The 22,601-nt window shown below is 38.5% G+C and overlaps 1 protein-coding gene across 2 annotated transcripts in view; it reads left to right on the top strand.

The window, feature by feature from the left end:
• Positions 1-21,835, top strand: part of ADGRB3 (adhesion G protein-coupled receptor B3) — an 888,911-nt gene extending 867,076 nt beyond the window's left edge. For both annotated transcript variants that reach the window (XM_086316215.1, XM_086316216.1), the window contains 3 exons: positions 4,052-4,087; positions 14,076-14,180; positions 21,028-21,835. In XM_086316215.1, the coding sequence (XP_086172341.1) occupies positions 4,052-4,087; positions 14,076-14,180; positions 21,028-21,216 (330 nt within the window). In that variant the 3' untranslated portion in view covers positions 21,217-21,835. The remainder of the gene's footprint in view (positions 1-4,051; positions 4,088-14,075; positions 14,181-21,027) is intronic.
• The last annotated feature ends 766 nt before the right edge of the window (positions 21,836-22,601 follow it).

Genomic DNA, 22,601 nt, shown 5'->3' on the forward strand with positions numbered 1-22,601 from the left:
AAAAGCTGAGACAAATGAGTGCTTTAATGAGGAAGTGATTAACTCTCAAAAGCTTCTGAGAGTCCAGTAAGATGAGAGAAAAATAACCTTGGAAATTGACCAGATGGATCTCTTCTGAGACCTCAATAAGAAGAATGTTAATGGAATATTGAGGACAGAATACAAGTTGGGATGAGTTCTAAGTGGGAAATTAAGAAAAGGAAAGAGCATAGAAGAAACATCGTCTACTATGGCAAAAAGGATAAATTATATCAAGTTATTTGGGAACTTGGGGCCATAGAGAGAGGGATATTTTTATCTTCATAAAATATGTTGGCACCATCCTGACTTTTCAATCTCTGGGTCGGGAAGATTCCCTGGAGTAAGAAATAGGAACCCACTCCAGTATTCTTGCCTGGAAAATCCCATGGACAGAGGAGTTTGGCAGGCTACAGGCCATCTGGTTGCAAATAATCAGACATGACTGAGTATGCATGCAGCCACATCCTGACGTATTTTAAATTTATATGTAGCATTTCTTCAATTATCAACTTATCAGAAAAGTTGTTTTGACTTGATCACTTTTCTTCATTGATTCTCATCTTTTAAACATGTAACGGTTATTTCTAACCACTTTCCTACCTTATAATAATACTCAGAGAGCTCAGAGGTATGTTTGAATAAGCATGTAAGGCAGTCACAGTTTCCACAGATTTCAGTGCTTTGAAAGATTCTTCCACACACTGCAAAACAGACTGAGAGATGGTGAGTGTTATCATGAGGAAGTGAAGAAGAGAAGTTAACATTCTGGTCCTTCCATTCCATCACAGATTTTCCAATGCAAATACTTCCTTAGGATAAAATTGATTTTGCAGTGGGAAACCCATTGTGGAGTGAAGTCTGCCACTGTGTTGTTGCATCTTGGCTCATAAACTAGCCCATGTTAGAATCACTTTATCAGACTTTTTTCTCTTTTAAAATATAATTGACATGTAGCAGTTGATATGCTTGATGCTGCTTCAGGCTTGCAAAGCATTCAGGCTCCTGCTGTCATCCTGGGATTGACTGGATCCTACAATGTTATTCTTGCTGAGTTCCAGGTAAAGTCAGCAAACTATCACGTGAATCTTGGCTATGAACCATCTTGGCTATGAACCTTGTACCATGGGATAGTCACTGGGCAACAGTGGAGAAAAAACACAGGATTTTGCAGTCAGAGAGCTGAGTGGGAATCCTAGCTCACGCGATTACTACCCTGGTGAAGCAGGCGAGTTATTTGAATTCCTCCGGTCCTCAGTTTTCCTCATTCATAAACCGGGAAAATGCATAATTCTTTCCTAACCAACCTACAGGCCAGCTAGCATGTTCTAACGTGAAAGCACTTTATAAAAGGTTGAAACACTTGGTCAATATTACACATATTTTATTACCCTTGGACTCTAAAAATCTGCCATATTTTTTCAACTCTTTAATTTCAAGTCTTCACTGCTGGATTTTCCAGCCTACCTACCCCCGTCCACCCAACTATCTTTTGAGAAGTCTGCTTCATGTGCTCATTTCTTAGCCTAATCCCTTACATTATAATGTGATATTAATGAAATGAAACAGAAACTTATTTATGGGCGTATATCCATTTTATTTTCCATATTTCACAGCCACATAACTGGCACCTGCTCTCGCAGGGACAACCCCTCTCTGCTGCTCCTCTGGGTTCCCATCTTGGGATGGTTCCCATCTTGGGCCTGAAATCTAAGGTCTACAGCAATATGTATCCATCCGCATTTCCGGTTCTTAGGCAACACATCGTTGCATTCAGAAACAAGAGAGCAGCATATGGCTGTTAGGATCTTTTCAACAGAGAAGCCCTCAGCCCATGCAGTGGACAGGCCTCTTTGCTGGATAACTGAACCTTTTCCATCAGGTCTCACTATTTAATTTTCAAATGAAACCCAAAGCGCGTGACTAATGTTCTGTAGTAATTGCTTAACACTAAGTGTTTCCATGCTTGAATTTTGCTGTATTAGTAAAGAAATTTGCTTAATGTACAGTTGCAAAAGTGTCCTGGTGAGTCACAGTGCCGAGAAGGCAAAGCGCCCAAGAACAGGAGGGATGCCCTGACCTTTGGTCTAACATCTCAGAGCAAAGCAGGATGCAGGGCGCTGAGGCCTGGCTCATACATCATGGGCAGCTGATAACAGTGGCAGGGGGTGGCCAAGGAAGCCTGGGTTACACGGCTTTCCCCACACACCTCTCTTTCCAGGATGCCCCCAGAACCGGGACATGAAGCAGAGTGGGGTCAGCAGGGTGACTTTCCTTTGAATAAAGCAGTTCCTTCTCTGCCTCTCTTTGACCGTACTGAAGGATTTGATTCTCAAGTCTTAAGCAGCTCCACCAAAATCAAATTATTTCAGAACTTGTAAACCTTTTTTTTTTGTTTTAAACATAATCTTTCTTTGGGTGTATCACCTTCTGTTTACTGCAACATGCTTTGGAAAGTTGGTTAGGGAAGGTTCAGGGTCTATAGGGACAATTTTAACTCTGGCTGCAGAAATTTAGTCATATTTTCCAATGAACTGCATTAGTTCCTTTCTTTCTCTCCTAATATTCAACAGTTACAAGAATCTCTCCATTATCTTGGACATGACTCCCTCAGGTTATTGAACTTCACACTATAGCTATTTGGATAGGAGAAGAGGAAAGAAAAAAAAAAAAAAACAGAAGAAGTTTTATATATCTTCCCTACTGCCTGTATAGTTCATCTTTTTAATATTTATTAATTTCCTCTGTTTTTCATTCCTACTTTCTCAAACAAACAAACAAAAAAAAGCCTGTATTGGAAACTTTTGAGCGCCAATAATTTCGTGGACATTGTCTATATTTATCAGATAGCTCCTTCTATACCTAATAATTCTACGAATTCAGTGAATGATTGAGAGAAGATGTTAAGAATACCTGCCCTATACTAATATTAAATAATCACATTAATTTCATTTTAACCATTTCCTGATTTTATCAAGACATTTATCTGTAACTAGATTCAGGAAGTGTTTAACAGATTCTGAGGCTGCTGCTGCTAAGTCACTTCAGTCGCGTCCGACTCTGTGTGACCCCATAGACAGCAGCCCACCAGGCTCCCCTGTCCCTGGGATTCTCCAGGCAAGAACACCAGAGTGGGTTGCCATTTCCTTCTCCAATGCATGAAAGTGAAAAGTGAAAGTGAAGTCGCTCAGTTGTGTCTAACTCTTAGCAACCCCATGGACTGCAGCCTACCAGGCTCCTCTGTCCATGGGACTCTCCAGGCAAGGGTACCGGAGTGGGGTGCCACTGCCTTCTCCGGATTCTGAGGCATAGTGAGGTATTTACGTCTACATCTGTGTTCTACTGGGGTGCAGACTGCTACTTGTTTTATTGCGCTGTGCTTAGTTGCTCAGTTGTGTACAGCTCTTTGCAACCCCATGGACTGCATCCTGTCAGGCTCCTCTGTCTGTGGGGAATCTGCAGGCAAGAAAAATAAGAGCAAATACTTTCATGCCTAGCTCTGAGAAAGATTGTGCTGTCAAGGAAGATTACCAAGCACGGAGAAATTTGTGGATGAGACCCATAGAGAATTTTGGCATGTAGACAGAAGGTTAGGTAGAATTTGGTAGAAATGAAGGTTGAGGGGGTAATGGCTGGAAAGTGTTGAGATGACTGGATGCCTTTCCTCCACAGCTTTGAATCCTTTGTGTCTGTAAAGTAGTTTTGCTGTAGCAGGCCTAAAGTCTCCTTCAAGATTGAACTTTTTAAGTGAATTTCCCCTTAAAAATTTCTCTGTATTGAAAAAAAAAAAAGACTTGAGGCCAAGATAAGGAATATATTATAAATTTATATTCTCCAATTTTAAAGGAAATCCAAAGTGAAAATGGAATAATGTGGATGGCATAGTTTGAGATCATAAAAATGTTGAGATTCTTTTGTGAAGGAAGTGTTTATATCACAAAGAAACAGGATTATCTTATTGAAAATAATCATTTTTATTTTAATACTAAATATAACTTTTTTGGTTTTTCTCTTTTTAAAAAATATCTAACAGAGAAGAAAATCACGATATTCAGACCTTGATTTTGAGGTAAGTGTCTAAGAATTATTTTTGTTTTAACTTTAATTATTTGAATTTGAAATTGGTGTATAATTACTTAAGCATATTACTCTGTGCAGCTATGTAAGAGTTCTACGTTTTTTAATTACAACGAGGAGTCATGTTTTTCATTAAAATCCATAATGTATAACTAGTTTTAGAGAAAAAATGTAAGTTCTGATTGCTTTAAATGTGTGCTGAGTCTGAGATATTACATACAATTAAAGATTCCATTTCATAATGCTAAGACATGTGGGCTATTTATGGTGAGAGTTGAATCTGGTCAATTTGTTTAAATCCCTCAGTTTGTTGGGAAGTAGGAATTTTGGTTTCTTGATATTCTAAATATTTTTCATATTTAAAATGGTCATGTTTGTTCTACTTCAGTGATGATGTGAAGAGCACCTGTGAGGGGTCTTTGGCTGGGTAGCTAGGTTTCCTTGGGACTGACTTGCCAGACTCAGGCTCCCTGTGGTACATTCTAGACTCGTTTTTCCAATAGCAAGTGTTGTTTCAACATGCTCCTCTGTTTGGTAAATGCTTTTTCACAGATATAAACAGATGAAGATGTTCATTTTCCGATTTGCATTGAATTTATATTGATGCTGTAATATTGATGCTAGAAATTACTGAAATCATACCATTTGAGCAGCTTGTGCTAAGCACAAAATTAATGATGTTTGAGCATCACATAAAATGCACTTATGCATCTTGATAATTGGATATGATTCATAGCCTGCTGACATAATTGGATATAAAGCATTATCAATTTTTTCCAGCATATTTGTACTGTTGTGATGCCTACATAGAACTTAATACTCTTAGCTGATATCCTAAAATTTTAGAAGCCTCCCAGAACATGGAAATTCATAATTCCATCATTTCATTTACGTAGATGAAAATTGTAACCCAGCAATGCATATCAAGTGTCAAAAGGGAGACGGAAGTTTCTGTTTACAACAGTGGTGAGCAAGCCCAGAGTTTACCTTGAATAGAGTCTAAGGAGAATTAGATTTTTTAAAGACATATTTTAGTAGAATTTGTACAAGATACAAAATAGTGATGATGAGTCTGACCTCAATGATGATATGGCACATTTTAGTACTGATGTGGCTCAATTGCATCAATATTAAACTGGCACAGGACAGATATTTCATTATAGCCTAAATTTTAAGATATAAGTATCAAGACTGTAAATTCAAAGAGAAAATAAGCAAAACTCTTCACTTTTAGATTCTTTAGTACCTTTTAAGGAACAGATATTTTAGGGTTTTTTCCTATTAATTCTTCAGGTAGCCAAAAGAGAGGATCATCCTGTATATGTATATGTTCCTGATATATGTATACGTGTGTATATATTTATACATATATATGTGTGTGTGTGTGTGTGTATACACATATTCCTGAAAGCAGTTAGTTATTAGTAGGGGGAAGGGAAGAAGTGAGATTAACCCACTAGGCATCACTGATAAAATACAGTAAAAATCTAGATCTAAAATTAAGCCTCAGTGCAACCAACTAAAGTTATGTAATTGCCAGCACTGAAAAGAAATCTGTGTCCTTTGGAAAATTAGAAAAACTGTTCTTTTTAAAAATTTTCTCTGTGGCAACTGGTAACAGACTCCTTAAGCTGATCTTTCTTCCTGTGCTTTGGATTCCAACATATAACCAGGGTATTATGAAAACATCTGCTGATAACAAAAAGACAACAAAAAGTTGCAACACTGCAACTCTGGATATTTTCTTGTGCTCTTTAATTACTTTGGTTCTTGCATGACTTCTATTGGTGTCAGGTTTTGCCAGAAAATGTCTTTGATTCATGATTTGAATGGTTTAATACTACTCCCCTTAGTATATGTGCAACTATAATTATATAACAGATGTTTCATGGACTGTGTTCAGAGAAATTGTTGCTGCATTTAAATGATGACAAATTTTAATACAATCTATCTGTTCTCTATGGATACTCCTTGAGGATGAGTCCAAGTTGTCTCCTCCCTGTTTTAATTCAGGCTGGATAAATTAAACAATGTTGATGTCAAACTTTCTGATAACACCCACCTGAGCCTGCTAGTTTTACCACACAATGGCCAACTCAGACATTTAAACCACTGCCAGACAAACTTTGCCTCCTGGATACCTAAAAGCATCTTCCCTTCAGGTGAAGGCCTCACTCACTCCCCAGAATCCACACATGATAACAACATTCTCTTAACTCACATATCCAAAAACCCTGTGGGTAAGTGTCGTACATGGGAGGAGCCGTTTCATAGTGCCGATCTCCAAGACAGCATTGAGCAAAGAACACGGCAAGTAAACTGGTCATAAAATTGTGGAATATAGATTCTTACTTTCTAGAAAGTATACAGAAATTACTCTAGTATTGACCCTATGTTTTGTGACCAAACTGTCTATTGAGTTTGTATTCCCAACTCTAAGCAGAGAGGTGGTACAGTGCATACGTAACCCTCCAGTAAGTGTTTGTCGAGTGAGTGATGAAAATTTGAATTTTTAATCTGATCCACTTTAATAAAACATGGTCAAACACTATATCTGAGTTGGAGCAGAGAGCAATATAGAAAATGGACCACAGTGGAGGCAACACCTCAAAGATGATAGCCACATTAGACTTCAAAGATACCGTGTCATGTATAATTCAAGGAGCTAGTAATGTCAGATAGAAATCCCCAGAAGGGGAAAAGGCGTGGAGGTTGCCCTTGCATGTTTAATGAGCAAGAAGCACGTCAAAATTCACTGTAACCTGGGTCGTATGGAAGACAAGAACAGACCGAGGAGGCGGTTTATAAACCATCTAGTGAAGGGCTTGTATACCTTAGGAACAATTTTTACCTAATTCATTGCTAAAAGTCCCTGAGTTTTTTCTGTTGTATTTTGTTTTGTTTACTTTTAATGAGGAATTTTTTTAGTTCTGATTTGGGCTATGGAAAGATGAATGTGGCAGTAATAGGAAGGAGAGATGGTAGTGTGGTGAGGGAGGAAGCTGAAATATAAACTAGGGAGTGACTAGACTAGGAAAGAAGAAACGAGCATCTACCTCCTGGAGGTGTTGGAAAGCAGAAGTGAAGCTGCTCGGTCGGGTGCGACTCTTTGTGATTCCATGGACTGTATCCCACCAGGCTCCTCCATCCACGGGATTTTCCAAGCAGGGGTACTAGAGTGGACTGCCATTTCCTTCTCCAGGGGATCTTCCTGCCCTGGGGATCGAACCCGAGTCTCCCACATTGCAGGCAGATGCTTTACCCTCTGAGCCACCAGGGAAGCCCAGGAGGGCAGAGGTGGTAGGCTAAAAGGACACTGAAGAGTCAAGGTCAAAGGGCAAGGAAGCCAAAGAAAGACAGCTCTGCAGGTCTGAGCCTGAGCTTCTGCTAGTACCACAAACACATCCAGGGAAGCCAAGGAGACATTTAGCTAGGATGAATTGTATTTTAATACTTGGGGGATAAAGGTGCCTCTTATTATGTGAAATTAAAAATATTTGGCAGGTGGTTTAAACTGTCTGTCTTGGATTGACGACAAAGCTCAAAGAATTCTTAGGAATACAAACTTCCTTCCTGAAACTGTAATATATATTTTTATCATTTCCATGTTAAAAATACATAGAGAGAGGTGTCTTTTGTGTATCTTCTCTTGCAAAAATGTGGGGATAAACCTTGTCACATTCTAACATGGGAACCATGCAGCCTCTTAAACACACCTTAGAATGTTCCTTTGAAGTTCCTGGTGAGCCCCCACACCCAGTCAATCCACGCTTCTCCCACTTGGCAGAGGGGACAAGGCAGCACAGACCCAGGGTAATTGTGACCTGTCTTGGTGGGCACTTGATTTTATTGGACGATTTGGGGGAACATAGTCAAGTAAGATAAAATATTATTTTATACTAACTTTATATCATTTATGAACACAGCTAAGCTGTGATATAAAAGAAAATATTTATATTAATTTCTAAATTGAAAGCATGATTTCTTACAAATGTCTTATTCACAAAAGACCCCTTCGTGCTTTGACCCAACCCCTAGCCGTGTGTGCCTTTTGTTATGCAATCAGTATATTTTGGGGGGAAGAGTTTGTGCACTGAAAACTTGGCTATATCCTTCTCTTTTAGCTTACTAAATTTAAACTACTGTTGCAAAATTATTTATCTGTAGCTAGTATACTCTGAGTGACAGCAATTGTCACTCAGATATATTTGTATGTATGTATATATATATACACACCTCTTTCATTTTTTTGTCTGGTTTCTTTTAAGCCCTGGGTACATATTTATTCAGATAGAAACATATTTGACACTGTAATGCCAGGCATTTCAAGGGTCAACAGATTCTGTCTTATGGGTACACTGGGACTCTGACCAAAGAAAGGTACTTAAATCATCCCCTTCCCACAATATGACTTTGAGAATCAAGTTTAATTCCTGTAGTATGTGTTGTTTCCTTCACATGAGTTTTAACACCACTGCAGACTAGTATTCAACAGCCCACGCTGAATTAATGGCAGCCCACTCCAGTACTCTTGCCTGGAGAATCCTGTGGACAGAGGAGCCTGGAGAGCAGCTGTCCATGGGGTTGCACAGAGTCAGACACAACTGAAGCGACTTGGCATGCATGCATGCATTGGAGAGGGAAATGGCAACCCACTCCAGTGTTCTTGCCTGGAGAATCCCAGGGACGGGGGAGCCTGGTGGGCGGCCGTCTAGGGGTCACAGAGTCGAACATGACTGAAGCAACTTAGCAGCAGCAGCAAGAGCTGAATTAAAGGCTCACATTCAAAGCAACAAGAAGAAGAAAAATAACCCTAATTTTATACTAATTATATGGACAATGGCAGAAGAACTCTATAAGGCCAAGCGGTGTCTAATTCCTAACAGCACACGATTTCCCAGCCCCATAGTCTAAAGTTTATAGTTGGGAGATTCTCCAACTTTTTCTAACCACTTCCTTCCATTTCTAAAAAATTAATATATGCAGTGGTAATACCTATCTTATCTGTAATTCAAACTTAAAGAGATTCCAACTCTATAATTCTAGACTCTGAATTTGGAAGAGAAAACCTTCAAACAGAAGGAGAGAAGGCGAGGTTGGTGATGGCCTTCTGTGTCTGTCTACCTATGTGTCTATGACACCTCATTCATTTAATTTATTCCGTACCTGTCTGTGGAGCACCAGCTGAATGCCAAGCACTGTGCTGGGTGTCAGGGATTCAAAGTCACTGCCCACAAGATGTTCAGAGAACAAGATGAGCAGAATAGCCTTCAAGCCAAAATTGCAGTGCTTGCTATGAGACCATTGCAGGGTGATTGATATCCACAGAGTTCATGAGCTCTCAACAGAAGCCCTCTCATCCACCCTCAATGTTTTAATCTCCTTTTCATCTGAAAAATGAGATGGCATCATCACAAACTTGGATAGTCTGATAAAGGATGCTCCCTGAATCCATGGGGTCCACCTAAAACAGCAGCATGCAGAGAGAATTCACTTGGATTCGGTATTCAGCTTCCCACCACCTGTGTGAGCTGCAAGCTTTACTGACCTCTCAAGTTAAATCTCCTAATCAGTCAAGTGAGGTAATGACCACTACCTCCCAGTGTTATTGTGAGGATTAGGAAAGATAATACAGCCACCTTTTCTTAAGTGGCTCTTACCTGTGTGCTCCAGTGATAAGTGATTTAGAACCCTTTTTAAATCTTCAAAGCAATCTTACAAGGTTATTCTGACAACTGAAACTCTGGCTTAAGGAGATTTGAGTTTTTTGTCTTTTACCATACAACTAGAAAGCCATGGAACTAAGATCCAAATCCAAGCTTGTCCAGATCTAAAACTACTAGCTTTGACAAGCATTTAATCAAGGAGACTGCCTGGAATATAGTAGGACCTCAAGACATGAAGTTTATTTACATCCTAATTTTTCTCAAATATCTGAAATTTCATGAAAGTGCTTGACAGCATATCAATTCCCCCCTTATTTCAACAATTAAAAGGCCACAAAGACTACCTTCCTTGAGTTACAAAGATATAAATGAAGGATAAAAGTCCTATTAAAAAAGCTATTTGGGAGACACTACATTTGTGCAGTTAGGTGGCTGGTCCTTTTAGAATGGGATAGCAGCACAGCTTTGAAAAAAGGCTGAGTGATAATAATCTAAGTGAAAGTGAGCTTTGTCTAGTATTTGTCTTTATTGCAAAAGATGCCTGTAATATTTGACAGGCATTATAACTGAAGGAACTGATTTTTATGTGGTGTTGCCAATTAGAATATATTTGACTATTTAAATACTCCACTTATTTAAGTTGCAGTTTTGTCACTGAAATCAATTTCTTTGCAAAAGAAATGAAAAAGAATGAAAAAGGTAAATGGATAAACCCTAAGGTCAGTAAAAGTCCAGAAAAAAAAAAAAAAAACCCCAAGAAAAACAACAGCAAAAAAGCAAAATTCAGAAAGAGCCATCAAAATGGATCAGTAAGATTTATAAGTATGAAACTCTATTTAGGTAATGAAAATCATCAAAGGTGTAATTGCTTCAAATAATTAAATATTTAAGCAAATAAATAAGGTGAATCTCATATCACCTGTGACAACTAAAACTTCAGCTTAAGCTTTTATCCCAGAACATCACTGGGTTAGAAACCACCCACTATTCACTGTGATGCTGGCTGTCCAATGGATCTTTCCCCACTAAAAAAGCGGAAAGACGTAGTTGAGTCTTTGAACAAGATGATCATGCCTGGAAGGTCACACTGAGACTCACGCGCTGTCCCTTGGCAACCATAATGTGGTACTCTTCTCGGAACCAGTAGGCCATCACTGCTATGGTGATTTCAGGCCATGACAAGGTGTCAGTTTCAAACTAGGCTGATGATCTGGTTTGAGGATGTTTTTGCAGTTATCTTTCTAGGTAGGAAGGGGCCCAGATTTCAGCATCTAAATTTTTCATTTGATTTTATATTCATTTCAGGGTCCTTGAGCTTTATTGTTCAGAGTAGTTTTATGAGCTTCTGGAGAACATCATAAACTACTCTTTGGTTACATCAGATTGGTGCCCACCATATACACAAGAATGTCATAACAATCCAACTCTTCAAAATCCACCCGGTTCAGAAAAAGGTGCTCCTCATTCCATCAGAGCATATGATTTAAAAACTCCTATCAGTATCCTCCTTTCCATGGAATATATTTGACACTTGGCTTTATTAAACATGATTTATCTGTTAGAGATATCTGGTTGCAAGAGACAGAGTGACTTTGACTGATAGACAGAAGAGAACTTTGTTGGAAGGATACGTAAAAATTCACCTCTCAGGAGGGGATGGTCAGGACCTTGATTGGCAGTTTCCCAATACAAAGTCAGACCCCTCTCATGAGATAAAACATGAGTGGAAAGAGACAGCCCAGACCAACTCAGCACAGAGCCACCTCAGAGCGGGCAAGTGATACCAATAACATCAACCATCTTAGAAGAGAATGAGTCCTCTTCAGAAAGGAATCATCTCCCTGAGGAAAGGGGATTGGGGCATAAGATTAAAAATTGCAGTAGGAATTCTCTTTTATAAAACAGAAGAAAGAAAACAAACAAAATGCAGGAATAACTGATTTGAGAATTTAACCTAAAAATGAATATGTAGGACTTCCCTGGCCATCCAGTGGTTAAGACTCCATGCTTCCAGTGCAGGGGATGTGGCTTCAATCCCTGGTCAGGAAACTAAGATACCACGTGCCATGTAGCATGGCCAAATTAAAAAAAAAAAAAATTAAATATGTAAATATTTTGGAATCTGAGTCACTTGGATTTCTCTTAGCAAATTCCCCAATCACTTACTCCTATAACAGCATGTCTTGTTTTTCCTCACCATAGTCTAATTAAACTATGTGATTGAAGTGTGTCCCCCATTATAGTGCAAGCTATAAAAGGGCAGCGACTCTACCAGATTTTGCACAGTATTGTTACTCCAGTGTCTAGCTCAGTATGTGATGTCATGAATATGTATTAGCTGACAGAATGAATCTCTTTAGAGAAATGTCGTTACTATGACATCACTCTTACTGCACCCTAACACAAAATAACTGTGTGATAAGATTCATTATCAGGAAAAGCACTATATGGTAGTTCAAGCCGAAGTCAATATACTGACAACTATAGTTTTTTTTGTTTTGTTTTGTTTTAAAGCACTCATTGTGACTCAGACCCATAATTTAGACAGTGTCTTAGGACCAGCTGCTGCCTGGGAATATTTGCGTCCCTCAGGATAGAATGTACGGCGTTGTTTGCCAGCTACTTGGTCCTCAGAATCCCTCCATTGCGTTGCTTTTGCAAATCCTCGCCTCACAGCAATCTGCATCAGCCATCACTAGTCAAGTGGTGTATGCCCAGTGTTTCTCTGTAAATCCTACAGATCTGTTTCTTGTATTCTCCCCGAACTGAAGAGAAGTTAATCACCCTGCAGCTTCATGCTGTGTTTATGCTCCTTTCATGAGTGATGATGCCATGTTCCCATCCTCCCCACCTGATTCATCAACAGCAAACTCCTAGAACTCAGAGGAGCCGAGGTGGAAATAATCCAGTAGAGCAACACTTAAAACAGCCGAATTTCTCTCGTATTAAAGTCGGCTAGTGAAAAAAGAAAAATTAGCTAAACAAAGCATTGCCTAAACACAGATTCATTAAATATAAGAAATTAAAGTTGGCGTAAGAGAGAACAAGCCTTTTTCAAATGTTAAAGATACCATTTGCATTTTTCTTTTGCCTTTTTTTGTTCTCCAGGAGATAAAGTTTTCTACACATGTGTCTTTTGAGAACAAAATTGGGCATTATAAATCTTTCCCCAAAGTTGCATTTCTTTTTCAAAACAAATTCTTAGTTTTGAAAATATTTGGTAATTAAAACAATAGACCAAATGTTCAAATCATAGCTCAGACATGAATATGGTATACCTACGCAGTCTGCAAGAGCAAATGGTGAGTTATGAAGCCCGTGCTTAAAAAGACTATAAAATCTTACATAAACATGAAGGCATAATCTTGGAGAACCACCAAAACTTTGATATTTTAAACTTTCAAATATCACAATTGAGGAAGGTATTTTCTCCTTTAAAATAACCCTTTTAAATACAGGGGAACTTTTACCCATCCCTCCTTTGTTAGTGCTCTTTTAAATGCTCTGTAATAGAAAAAGATTCAGCTCATGATACTTCCCCCAAGGTCGTTTTTATTTCGGACTCTATTTGTTGAGTTGTGATGAAGTTGGAAGAAAGGATATAATTGGGGATGACGAGTATTAATGTATTTGTATCTATGGTTTTAGAAGCTCATCAACCACACAATTTATGCTCTGAATTCTAATTCTTAAGATTCTGTACCATTTTGTAAACAAATATATGAAACCTATGGGTCAGATTTTCCTTCTGTGAAGCTCAATCATTATTCACAGGGAAAGTGTAAGATTTTTAGTTCAGCATTATATTTCAGACACTTTATTGCTTTGAGTTAGCCTTAATTGGCATAGCCTGGGACTTTGCTCCCTCTTTAGTAGAGCCAGCCAAGATTTTAGTGTTCATAGAAATGAAACATAAAAAGTAATATTTCCCATGACAAACACTGAGAGACTCTGGTGCTTTACAGTCTGAAATTTTTAAACATTCTTTATATTGTAGCAATTTTTGTAAAACAGCTTTAACTTTAAATGATAAAAATCTTACACAGAAATGACTGCTACATTTTTATTCACCCACAAGAGAAAACTATTTTTTGCTAATCTTGTAAGTGGAAGAAAAAGCCAATTCTTCATGTCCTGGAAGTGCTGACTATAAGACAAGGGCTTGGTGCAGCTCATTTGCCTTTGTGGCATCTTCTGGGACCTCCTAGTACCTGCAAAACTTGATTTCCCTTATTAGTGTAATAAAATATTAAATCTCTTTTTTTAATGCATAAATCAGATTAGAAATGTGAGCCATCATACTTTCTTTTGCAGAAGGTTATGCATACAAGGAAGAGGCACATGGAGCTGTTTCAGGAACTCAATCAGAAATTTCAAACTTTGGACAGATTTCGGGATATACCAAATACAAGCAGTCTGGTGAGTGTACATCACTTCATTGGTGCTGATGCTGTCTTGGGAATACAAGAATGGAAAATAGAAAGAAAAAAAAAATCCCCCAGTGGTGCTTTGAATTGTACTCAGAGGCAAATTAGGAATAACAGAATTTTAAAGTTTTTTGTTCATAGTTCAAATGTTCTCAAGTATAAGGGCTAATGAGAATGAGTTTTATATATATATATAAATGTGCTGGATTCACCTGGCCTTTTTATTATCAGAGCTAAAAGCCAGTTAATTCAAATTTCCAAAGAGTTGATTAAATATTTTCATTTGAATGCCTGGCATTTTAAAGTCATAACATGTAATGTATATAACCTATATAATATAAATAAGATGTATTATAAATATATAACATATAGATAATAAGCACACCTATCTGTAGAGAGAGAGTTATTACCTGAAACTCGAGAGGTAGGTTTTCCCCCAGAGTTTCAGGATACGCATCAGTGCTGGGGGCTTTGATCATTAGTTTTGACCACTCTCTTCACTTGGTCCTTCTAACTATAATCCTAGCATAGGACTTAATCATATACAATGATATTTGGCAACTACTGTGTGCATGGCACGGTCAGAGCTCCAGAGAAGGCTATGCCATTATTTGTGAGAGCACTGGATCATGGGTCTAGAAATCAGTATGATGGCTCAACAAGATATTTCAGTTTTATGATAGTGCAAAAGCAATGTGCATTCAGAAGAAGTCACACTTTACATTTTGAGTGTTGGTGTGTTCCTTGGCTAGTGATGTGTGGTCCAGTATTCTTCCATGATGCTGGGCAGGGACAGAGATCCACAGCTCCCAGTCAGCCCTGAGACCACAAGGATGAACAGCCACACGTTGACAACCGTTCTGTACCCAGACAGCCACCCTGTTTTCCACTTTCAGTGCAGTGTTCCATAAATTACATGAGATGGTGAAGGACAGGGAAACCTAGCGTGCCGCAGTCCCTGGGCTCGCAAAGAGTTGGATATGACTTCGTGACCGAACAACAACAAAGCCTGGCTAAGCTATGGTGGTCAGTAGATTAGGTGTACTGAATGCACTTTGAGCGTATGTTATTTTCAACTATGATGAGATTCATGGGAATGAACTTACCATTCATCCATGGTAAGTTGCGGAAGACCTGTAGCAGAAAGCTCAGCCAAGAACTATCTGAGCTTCAGCAAGTTACCCAGCTCAATTTCTGAAGCTCAGTTTTCTCCTAAACTGAGTATAGAAAGTAGTCTGATAATGTGCCCCTTGGATCTTCACACTTGCCAAAGTGGGAGGGGCCTTACCAGCCACTAGCTAACTCTCTGACTCAGCTCTGAGAATTAGAGCTGGGATGGCCCACCCTCTGACCCTCTTCTCTCCAAGTGTGGCACTTTTTCTCAGCTTCACCCTGGCTGGCTGTCCTCCTCCCAGCCTCTGGTGTTCTGAAATACACATCCTCTGAGGTGTTTCTGGTCACCTTCTCATGCTAGTAATTCTTTCATACATGTATGAGTCTTAGTCCTGGCTTTCTAATTAATGCTATTCACTTATCAAGAGGAAGCATTTATGTGTCTCTGTGTTTTGCTTGTATTCCTCTTAGTACTAAAAAGCATGATGGCCATACAAAGTAAGTTATCAATAAATGGCCACTCTTGATTTCTTACATGTCAAATAGTTTAATCTGCATTTGTTAAATGAAATATTGTAGACTTTAACTCGTCACTGGTCTCTAAACAGTTTGTGTATATCAATCTATTTTCCTCCATACAGCAAGAATCATGCATTATGTGGAATCATCAACACGAAGCATACAGAGAACACTACATGTAGTGTTCTTTCTCATCTACCCACCCCCCAACACCACCAAATATTAAACTGTCAATTTTTAGTTAGCAGGAAAATGAAAATTGCACCATTGAAATTAGCTCTAAACTCATTAGCTATTCATTTTGAAATCCTGAAAGCTAACATTGAAATGAATTGAAGAAAGTTCTTGTTTTCTTTTTAAAAGGAGAAGGTTATGCTTACAAATTTGAAAGACTTATGCAACAGATACAGCTGGCTGACTGCTATAATATGATTGTAATTTCCCCTTGTATGGTCTGGGTATTAAATCATTAATGGCACAAATATCTGTATCTCAGTTTCCTGACAACCAAAATAGCATCCTAATTACAGCACATCTCTGCAGCAGCCTGCCTCTTCTAGAAAAGATTTATAAATATTTATCATTTGGGAGGTTAGGAGTGGGGAGGATAGTTGTCATTGCTGCTTCACTATTGTCCTAAATACATGTGAACAGAGGGAAAAAACATCCTTATTCCGTTTTGATTAATAAGGAACATGTGAGTGAATTTATTATCCTATAATTCATAGTGGCATGTTGCTAATGAAACAGTGCCTAATTGGGTGGAGAAAGATTTTCAAAACACAAACCTCAATAAAGTCTGTTTCCTTTTTTTTTTTCTGGCTACTAACTCACAACACCTGCCTTTCAATGCAAATGACTGTAATTATGTAGAATCTGGGGAATAAAAGGGAAACCAGAAGACCTCTCTATCTATCTCCCTGCCTCTAGGCAGGACAGCACCTGAATCTCCTCCAAGGAATAGGTGTGGTTAACAGCCCCATCAACGTACAGAATAGGCATAGGGGTCTTTCGCTTTCCCCCCAGAAAAAAAGGTTGGAAGAAGGAAAGAAAGAAGAGAGGGAGGGAAGAAAAGATCAGTGAAGGGGGAAAAGAAGGATGGATGGAGGCGGGGAGGGACTTACCCACCTGTCTTACTTATCTGTCTGCCCTGGCGAGGAAATTTGGGGAAACAAACAGGCATGTTTCAGGTGGCTCTGAATTCTCCTATTCTATGAATGTTCTCTTTCTATTTATACAGCCTAAGACCACATTAGCATTTTTGGAAGCCTTATGCATGTTGGCTTATATTGAGTTTATAGTTTATTAGTCCTTTATCACACGTGCTTCAGTTTAAGTACATCTCCATTCTACACTTGAGCTCAAAAACAAACAAATGAATGTAATACAACTGCATCAATTCAGGAACTTATTCTAACTGAATTTTGTATCAAGATTCAGGCCTCCATTGAAAGCTTTCCTGGTCCAGGTGGCTCTCCCTGTTGAATTCAGTAACCCCCATAGGCTGTTCCAGGGGTGATCGTTCCTTGGACCATTGAACAGGTCACAGTCTCTCCATGACAGTCCATCACCCTCCGACCACAGAGGAAGATGGGTGGCCCGCATCCCCCGCTTCCCGCTTCCTGCCCTGCTTGCTGGCTGTGGTGGTCTTCTCCACACAAGGGTATCCACACGCTTTTGAGCCGTGGTGGGAACCGCAGCTCCGCAGGGAGTGCTGTAGGATGCCAGAGGAGATGAACCTCATTCATTAATGTATTCCTAACTCAGAAATTCAATCAGCTGTGTATAGGCAACAATACTCTTTGAAATTAGAAACAAGACATCCTGACAAAGTTTAAAATTAGCCTTTTTATTTCCTGTATCCGCAGTACTGGATCTTTAAAATATAAAAGGAAAATCACACTTATTCTAAACATGAAGAAACACTTAATTATATTTATTATAGTTGCTTTACAATGTTGTTAGTTTCTGCTGTACAGAAAAGTGAATCAGCTATGCACACACACACACACACATATCTATCCCCTCTTTTTCAGATTTCCTTCTCACGTAGGTCACCACAGAACACTGAGTGGAGTCCCCTTTCCTATACAGTAGGCTCTCACTGGTTATTTTATACATAATATCAATAGTGTATGTATGTCACTTCTAATCTCCCAGTTCTTTCCACCCTCCCTTCCCCTGTGGCATCCATATGTTTCTTCTCTACATTTGTTTCTCTTTTTCTGTTTTGCAAATAAGATCATATATACCATTTTTCTAGATTCTACACATATGCATTAATATACAATATTTGTGGAAGTCATGTTTAAAGCAAATGAACTAGCACTTTACATATTTTGACCTCTTTTATGATTGAACTAATTAGCTCTCTGTCAAACTTAGGATTCCCTTAAAGCTCCTTGAGACAACCCTCCTCCAAGATGGATAAATCCACTCCATGGCTTGATTCAGAAGAATTTCTGCCCTTGAACCCTTCCATTGATGACTGATTATTCTGATCCCTATAGTGCCCCCGAAGGCCCAACCATTCCTCATTGCCTACAAAATAAATTCCAAATTGAGAAGTAGCCTGGCAGACAAAGCCTCTTATGATCTGACTTTCATCTTTGCTTGATTTTTTTTTCTAATATTCTTTTTCACTACAACTGAAATAAATTGGTCTGTGTTCTGAGAGGCCCCATTTCTACGCTGTCTGGATTTGAACTTAGTACACATACTTTTCCAGCCACCTGACCTCCAGCCACTCATATGTCTTCCTGACAAAGCGCGTTCTTCTCTGCCAGGCCTAAAGTCATTTTCCTCAAAAAGGTCTCTGTGCTCTCCACAAAAGGAAGCTGTATTTCCACCCTCCTCCAAACTCCCACAGTACTTTTTCTGGATTGTAGGTGTGTTTATATCTATATATTTTATACCTCCACTTAACTATTGATACCTTTATAACAAGTATAATTACTATCTACTGAGTATTTATTGAAATCAAATATTATGCTCAGCTTCTCCACATTTTTTTTTTAATCTTTGCAACCCTTAAAATAGGTGATGAGCTGCACCTTTTGCTAAATCCTTTGGCCCAAAAGACAAAGCATACCTGTTTTGCAGATGTTAAAGTTGAGGTTCAGAGAAATGGAGTCAGTTGTTCCAGGTCACATTCATATGGAATGGAGCAACTGGAATTTGGACCTGTGTGTACCGAGCTCTAAATCTGTGTTCCCTCATGGACCATGTGCTTTTCTATATTGGATGTATCGCCTTTCTCTCCCAAGTGCCTAATATGATGCCAGCATAGAGCAGTTGATAAATAAACACGGATTGAAAGGAAGCAAAGAGGGAGAAAGGGAAAGAAAAGAGAGAGAGAAGGGTAGAGTTCTAGGACTATAATTCATGAGATATTAGGGTATTTGACTAAATCAGAATCAGCCCTGTGTACATGCCTTAAAGTTATACATTTTATTAAATCTTCACTATTAGCTATTTTTTTTCTTGTATGTCCTCATGATTAAGGCTAACAAGTGCTGAAAATAGCTAACATATTGAGAATTTTAATAATGTAATTTCTACTTATACGCATATATATGGAATCTAGAAAGATGGGACTGATGAACCTATTTGCTGGGCAGCAATGGAGATGCAAATATAGAGAACATACTTGTGGACACAGTGGTGGAAGGAGAAGGTGAGGTGAATCGAGAGAACACAATGGAAATATGCACATTACCATATATAAAACAGATAACCAGTGGGAATTTGCTGTATGATGCAAGGAGCTCAGACCGGTGCTCCATGATGACCTAGAGGGGTGGGATGGGGTGGGAGGTTCTAGAGGGAGGTTTAAGAGGAAGGGGACATATGTATACCTATGGCTGATTCATGCCGATGTATGGCAGAAACCAACACAATATTGTAAAGCAATTATCCTCCAGTTAAAAATAAATCAATTTTTAAAAAAAGAAAAATAATCTAGTTATAAATATTTCTATAAGCTGTGTCTTTTGACTATACTGGAGAATGATGTTTAATCTACTGAGTGGAATCCAAACAATTATTCAGGTACATGTTTTCTATTCCCCCTGCTAATTGATTGTAGTTAGTAGAAGGCCAGAATTTGTGTGTGGAGGGGTAAGGAACGGATTCAACAACCATGAACTGTTTTCTTCTTCCTAAGGAGATTTCAGTCATGATTGTCTTCTTGTCTTTGATATTACTCAGTGTAGTAAATCCTGTTCAAAGCCCCTCACTTTATAGAAATCTTTAAATGACATTTTTTTAAATTTTTTGTAGTATTTATTTATTTAATATAAACCTATTTATTTTAATTAGAGGCTAATTACTTTACAGTATATTGGCTACTACAGTAAAGCAATTTTACTGCTAACTTCTAGCCAATATCAGGATATAAAAACCACAAATGATGTCTGTTCATACATTTCTCAAGCACCTACAACATCGAAGTTCTTGGCAGAGTTATAATTAGGCAGATCTTAAATCTTAGGTAATTAGAGGGAGTGGACTATGAAACTTCAGAAGAAATAGCTTATAGACATTTCTTTTTAAACCCTTATATTGCCGGATATGTCTTGCAAAAAGCTGTGCTCTTTGAAAGGATTTTTGGTAGTGTGTCATGCAAGTGTATAGGAAATTGTGAAGAATATACAGCAGAAAAAAATAGATCGCACGTAGCATTTTCATATTCTAAAACGGGTAATTTCTTGAAGAAAAACTAAGCAAAGATAGAGATCTAAAATTTTATTTTATAATGTAAGGCTAGTTTGGGTTATAGTTTTTAATATTACACAACATTCCTTATGACATAGCCTCAATTTGCTTTAATCTCACCAAAGATTCTGCCAAAATATGTAAGTGTTCTACATTTTGTGTAAATGCTCCTTCCTACTTGAACCTATAGCCATCCTGACACTTTACAAGATGCTCCCAAACAAAACATTATCTACATTGCCTGTTATATTACTATTCACTTCCTTTGATTGCTGGAACATTTTAGGGTAACTCAAAGAAGGTGTTCATCAGTTTGTTCAATGAAAGAAAACTGAAATCAAAACCATTTCCTGCAGCTGGCCACAATTTCCAATCATCTCTGAACCACATAAACTGGATTAAGCTCAAAACAGGCTCTCTTCCTGGAGATTTCAACTAGCGGCCATCCAAGTCATCAAATAAATGATTCCCTTCCCCTCTCTTCTTGACAGGAAAACCCAGCACCAAACAAGAATCCATGGGACACTTTCAAAAACCCCAGTGAATACCAACATTACACCACAATCAATGTCTTAGACACAGAGGCAAAAGATGCTTTGGAACTGAGACCAGCAGAGTGGGAGAAATGTCTGAGTTTGCCTCTGGACGTGCAGGAGGGGGACTTTCAAACAGAAGTTTAACAGAATCAAAATGGACTGCGCTGGAGACAAAATGTATTTGCACTGACGCTTAAGACTTGGGAAGCCTGACATTTCTCTCCAGACAATGCGACTCTCCTACGTCAGCATCTCCACGTGCCAAATGTCAGTGATGTTTGCTTTGGTAACTTCTCCCTGGTCAGGCAAGTGGAGAGAGGCCCAGGTGTACAGTCCTGACTGCCCTGTGTTGTAAGTACCCGTGGAATGGATTTGTAAGGTAATCTTTATAGATAAACCTCAAGCAACGATTCATGTTGTAACCGCTTCATATGGTTTAGTTTTCAAAAAACTTCACCATGAAGCACAATGTACATATTTATGCAGTTTTTAAAGTTTATAACAGTCTGTTTGGCCATTACTACACTTTTTACTTTATAATATAAAAGCAAAGTTTTTGTCATTAAATGAATGTTTGTTGAGCTACATTCTTCATTGCTTTAAATGCAATAAAGTAATAATCTCACTTTTATATGAATAATATATTTCACATCTTTATTATTGCAGTTTTCTCTAGAAAGCTCTGAGTAGCTTTCTCTGCTGCAGCTGTGTATAAAATATTTAAAATGTTGTATGGTGTAAATAAACTTTTGTCTACATATCAGTTTTTTAGTGCATTTTATTTTGGATTTGTTGAACAGAAATTTACATATTTATAAAGTTTTTTTTTCATTACAGATATTGAAAATGTATTCATGGTTTTAATAGCATACCGTTATTACTCCTTTGAGGCTAATGATTTCTCCAATGTAATAGTAGGTTTGTATAGTGCTTCTGTATTTTCTACTCAAACACCCTGTGGAACAATGTACCATGTAAATGGGGCTTGTCAGAAATCTGCTGGCATCATATTCTTACATAAATATCATGTTTTTTCTATCTCGTGGCAAAAAAAAAGAAAAGCTAGTAGAAAATAGTAAGTTACCGTACAAAAAAAATAATACAGAGACAGTGTTTGCTATAAGTAATGAAGCTCACTGCATGTTCCACAAAAGAAACTACTTGTACTACTGTTCTTCACAGCATATGGGAAGATGAACTTGGGATTTAAAAAAAAACTCGTATCTGTACATCCTCTAGCAGAAGGAAAAGGGAGTGGATGTACTTGGCAGATGCTTTATCTGATGTGAAGAGTCTGAGATGAGCCAACTGCAGAAGCCTCCCTGGTGTTCTGTCTGGCTTTGGAGCTGCACAGCAATGCCCCCCACCCTGCAAAGCGGCACCAGAGGAACCTGGGAGCCCTGGGGTGGGGAGGATTCGGGCAATTTCCTCATCCTTTCAGGAGATGAGGAGATTGTGCTTTATAGTCTGAGGGAAAAATAAAGGGAGTGGGGAGGATATTGGGGGCTTCAAAACTTCTCGGATGTTTA

Source organism: Bos grunniens, chromosome 9, assembly GCF_055505025.1.
Source record: "Bos grunniens cultivar Pamir isolate PY7600 chromosome 9, Bosgru_T2T1.0, whole genome shotgun sequence".
NCBI classification, from domain to species: Eukaryota; Metazoa; Chordata; class Mammalia; order Artiodactyla; family Bovidae; genus Bos; species Bos grunniens.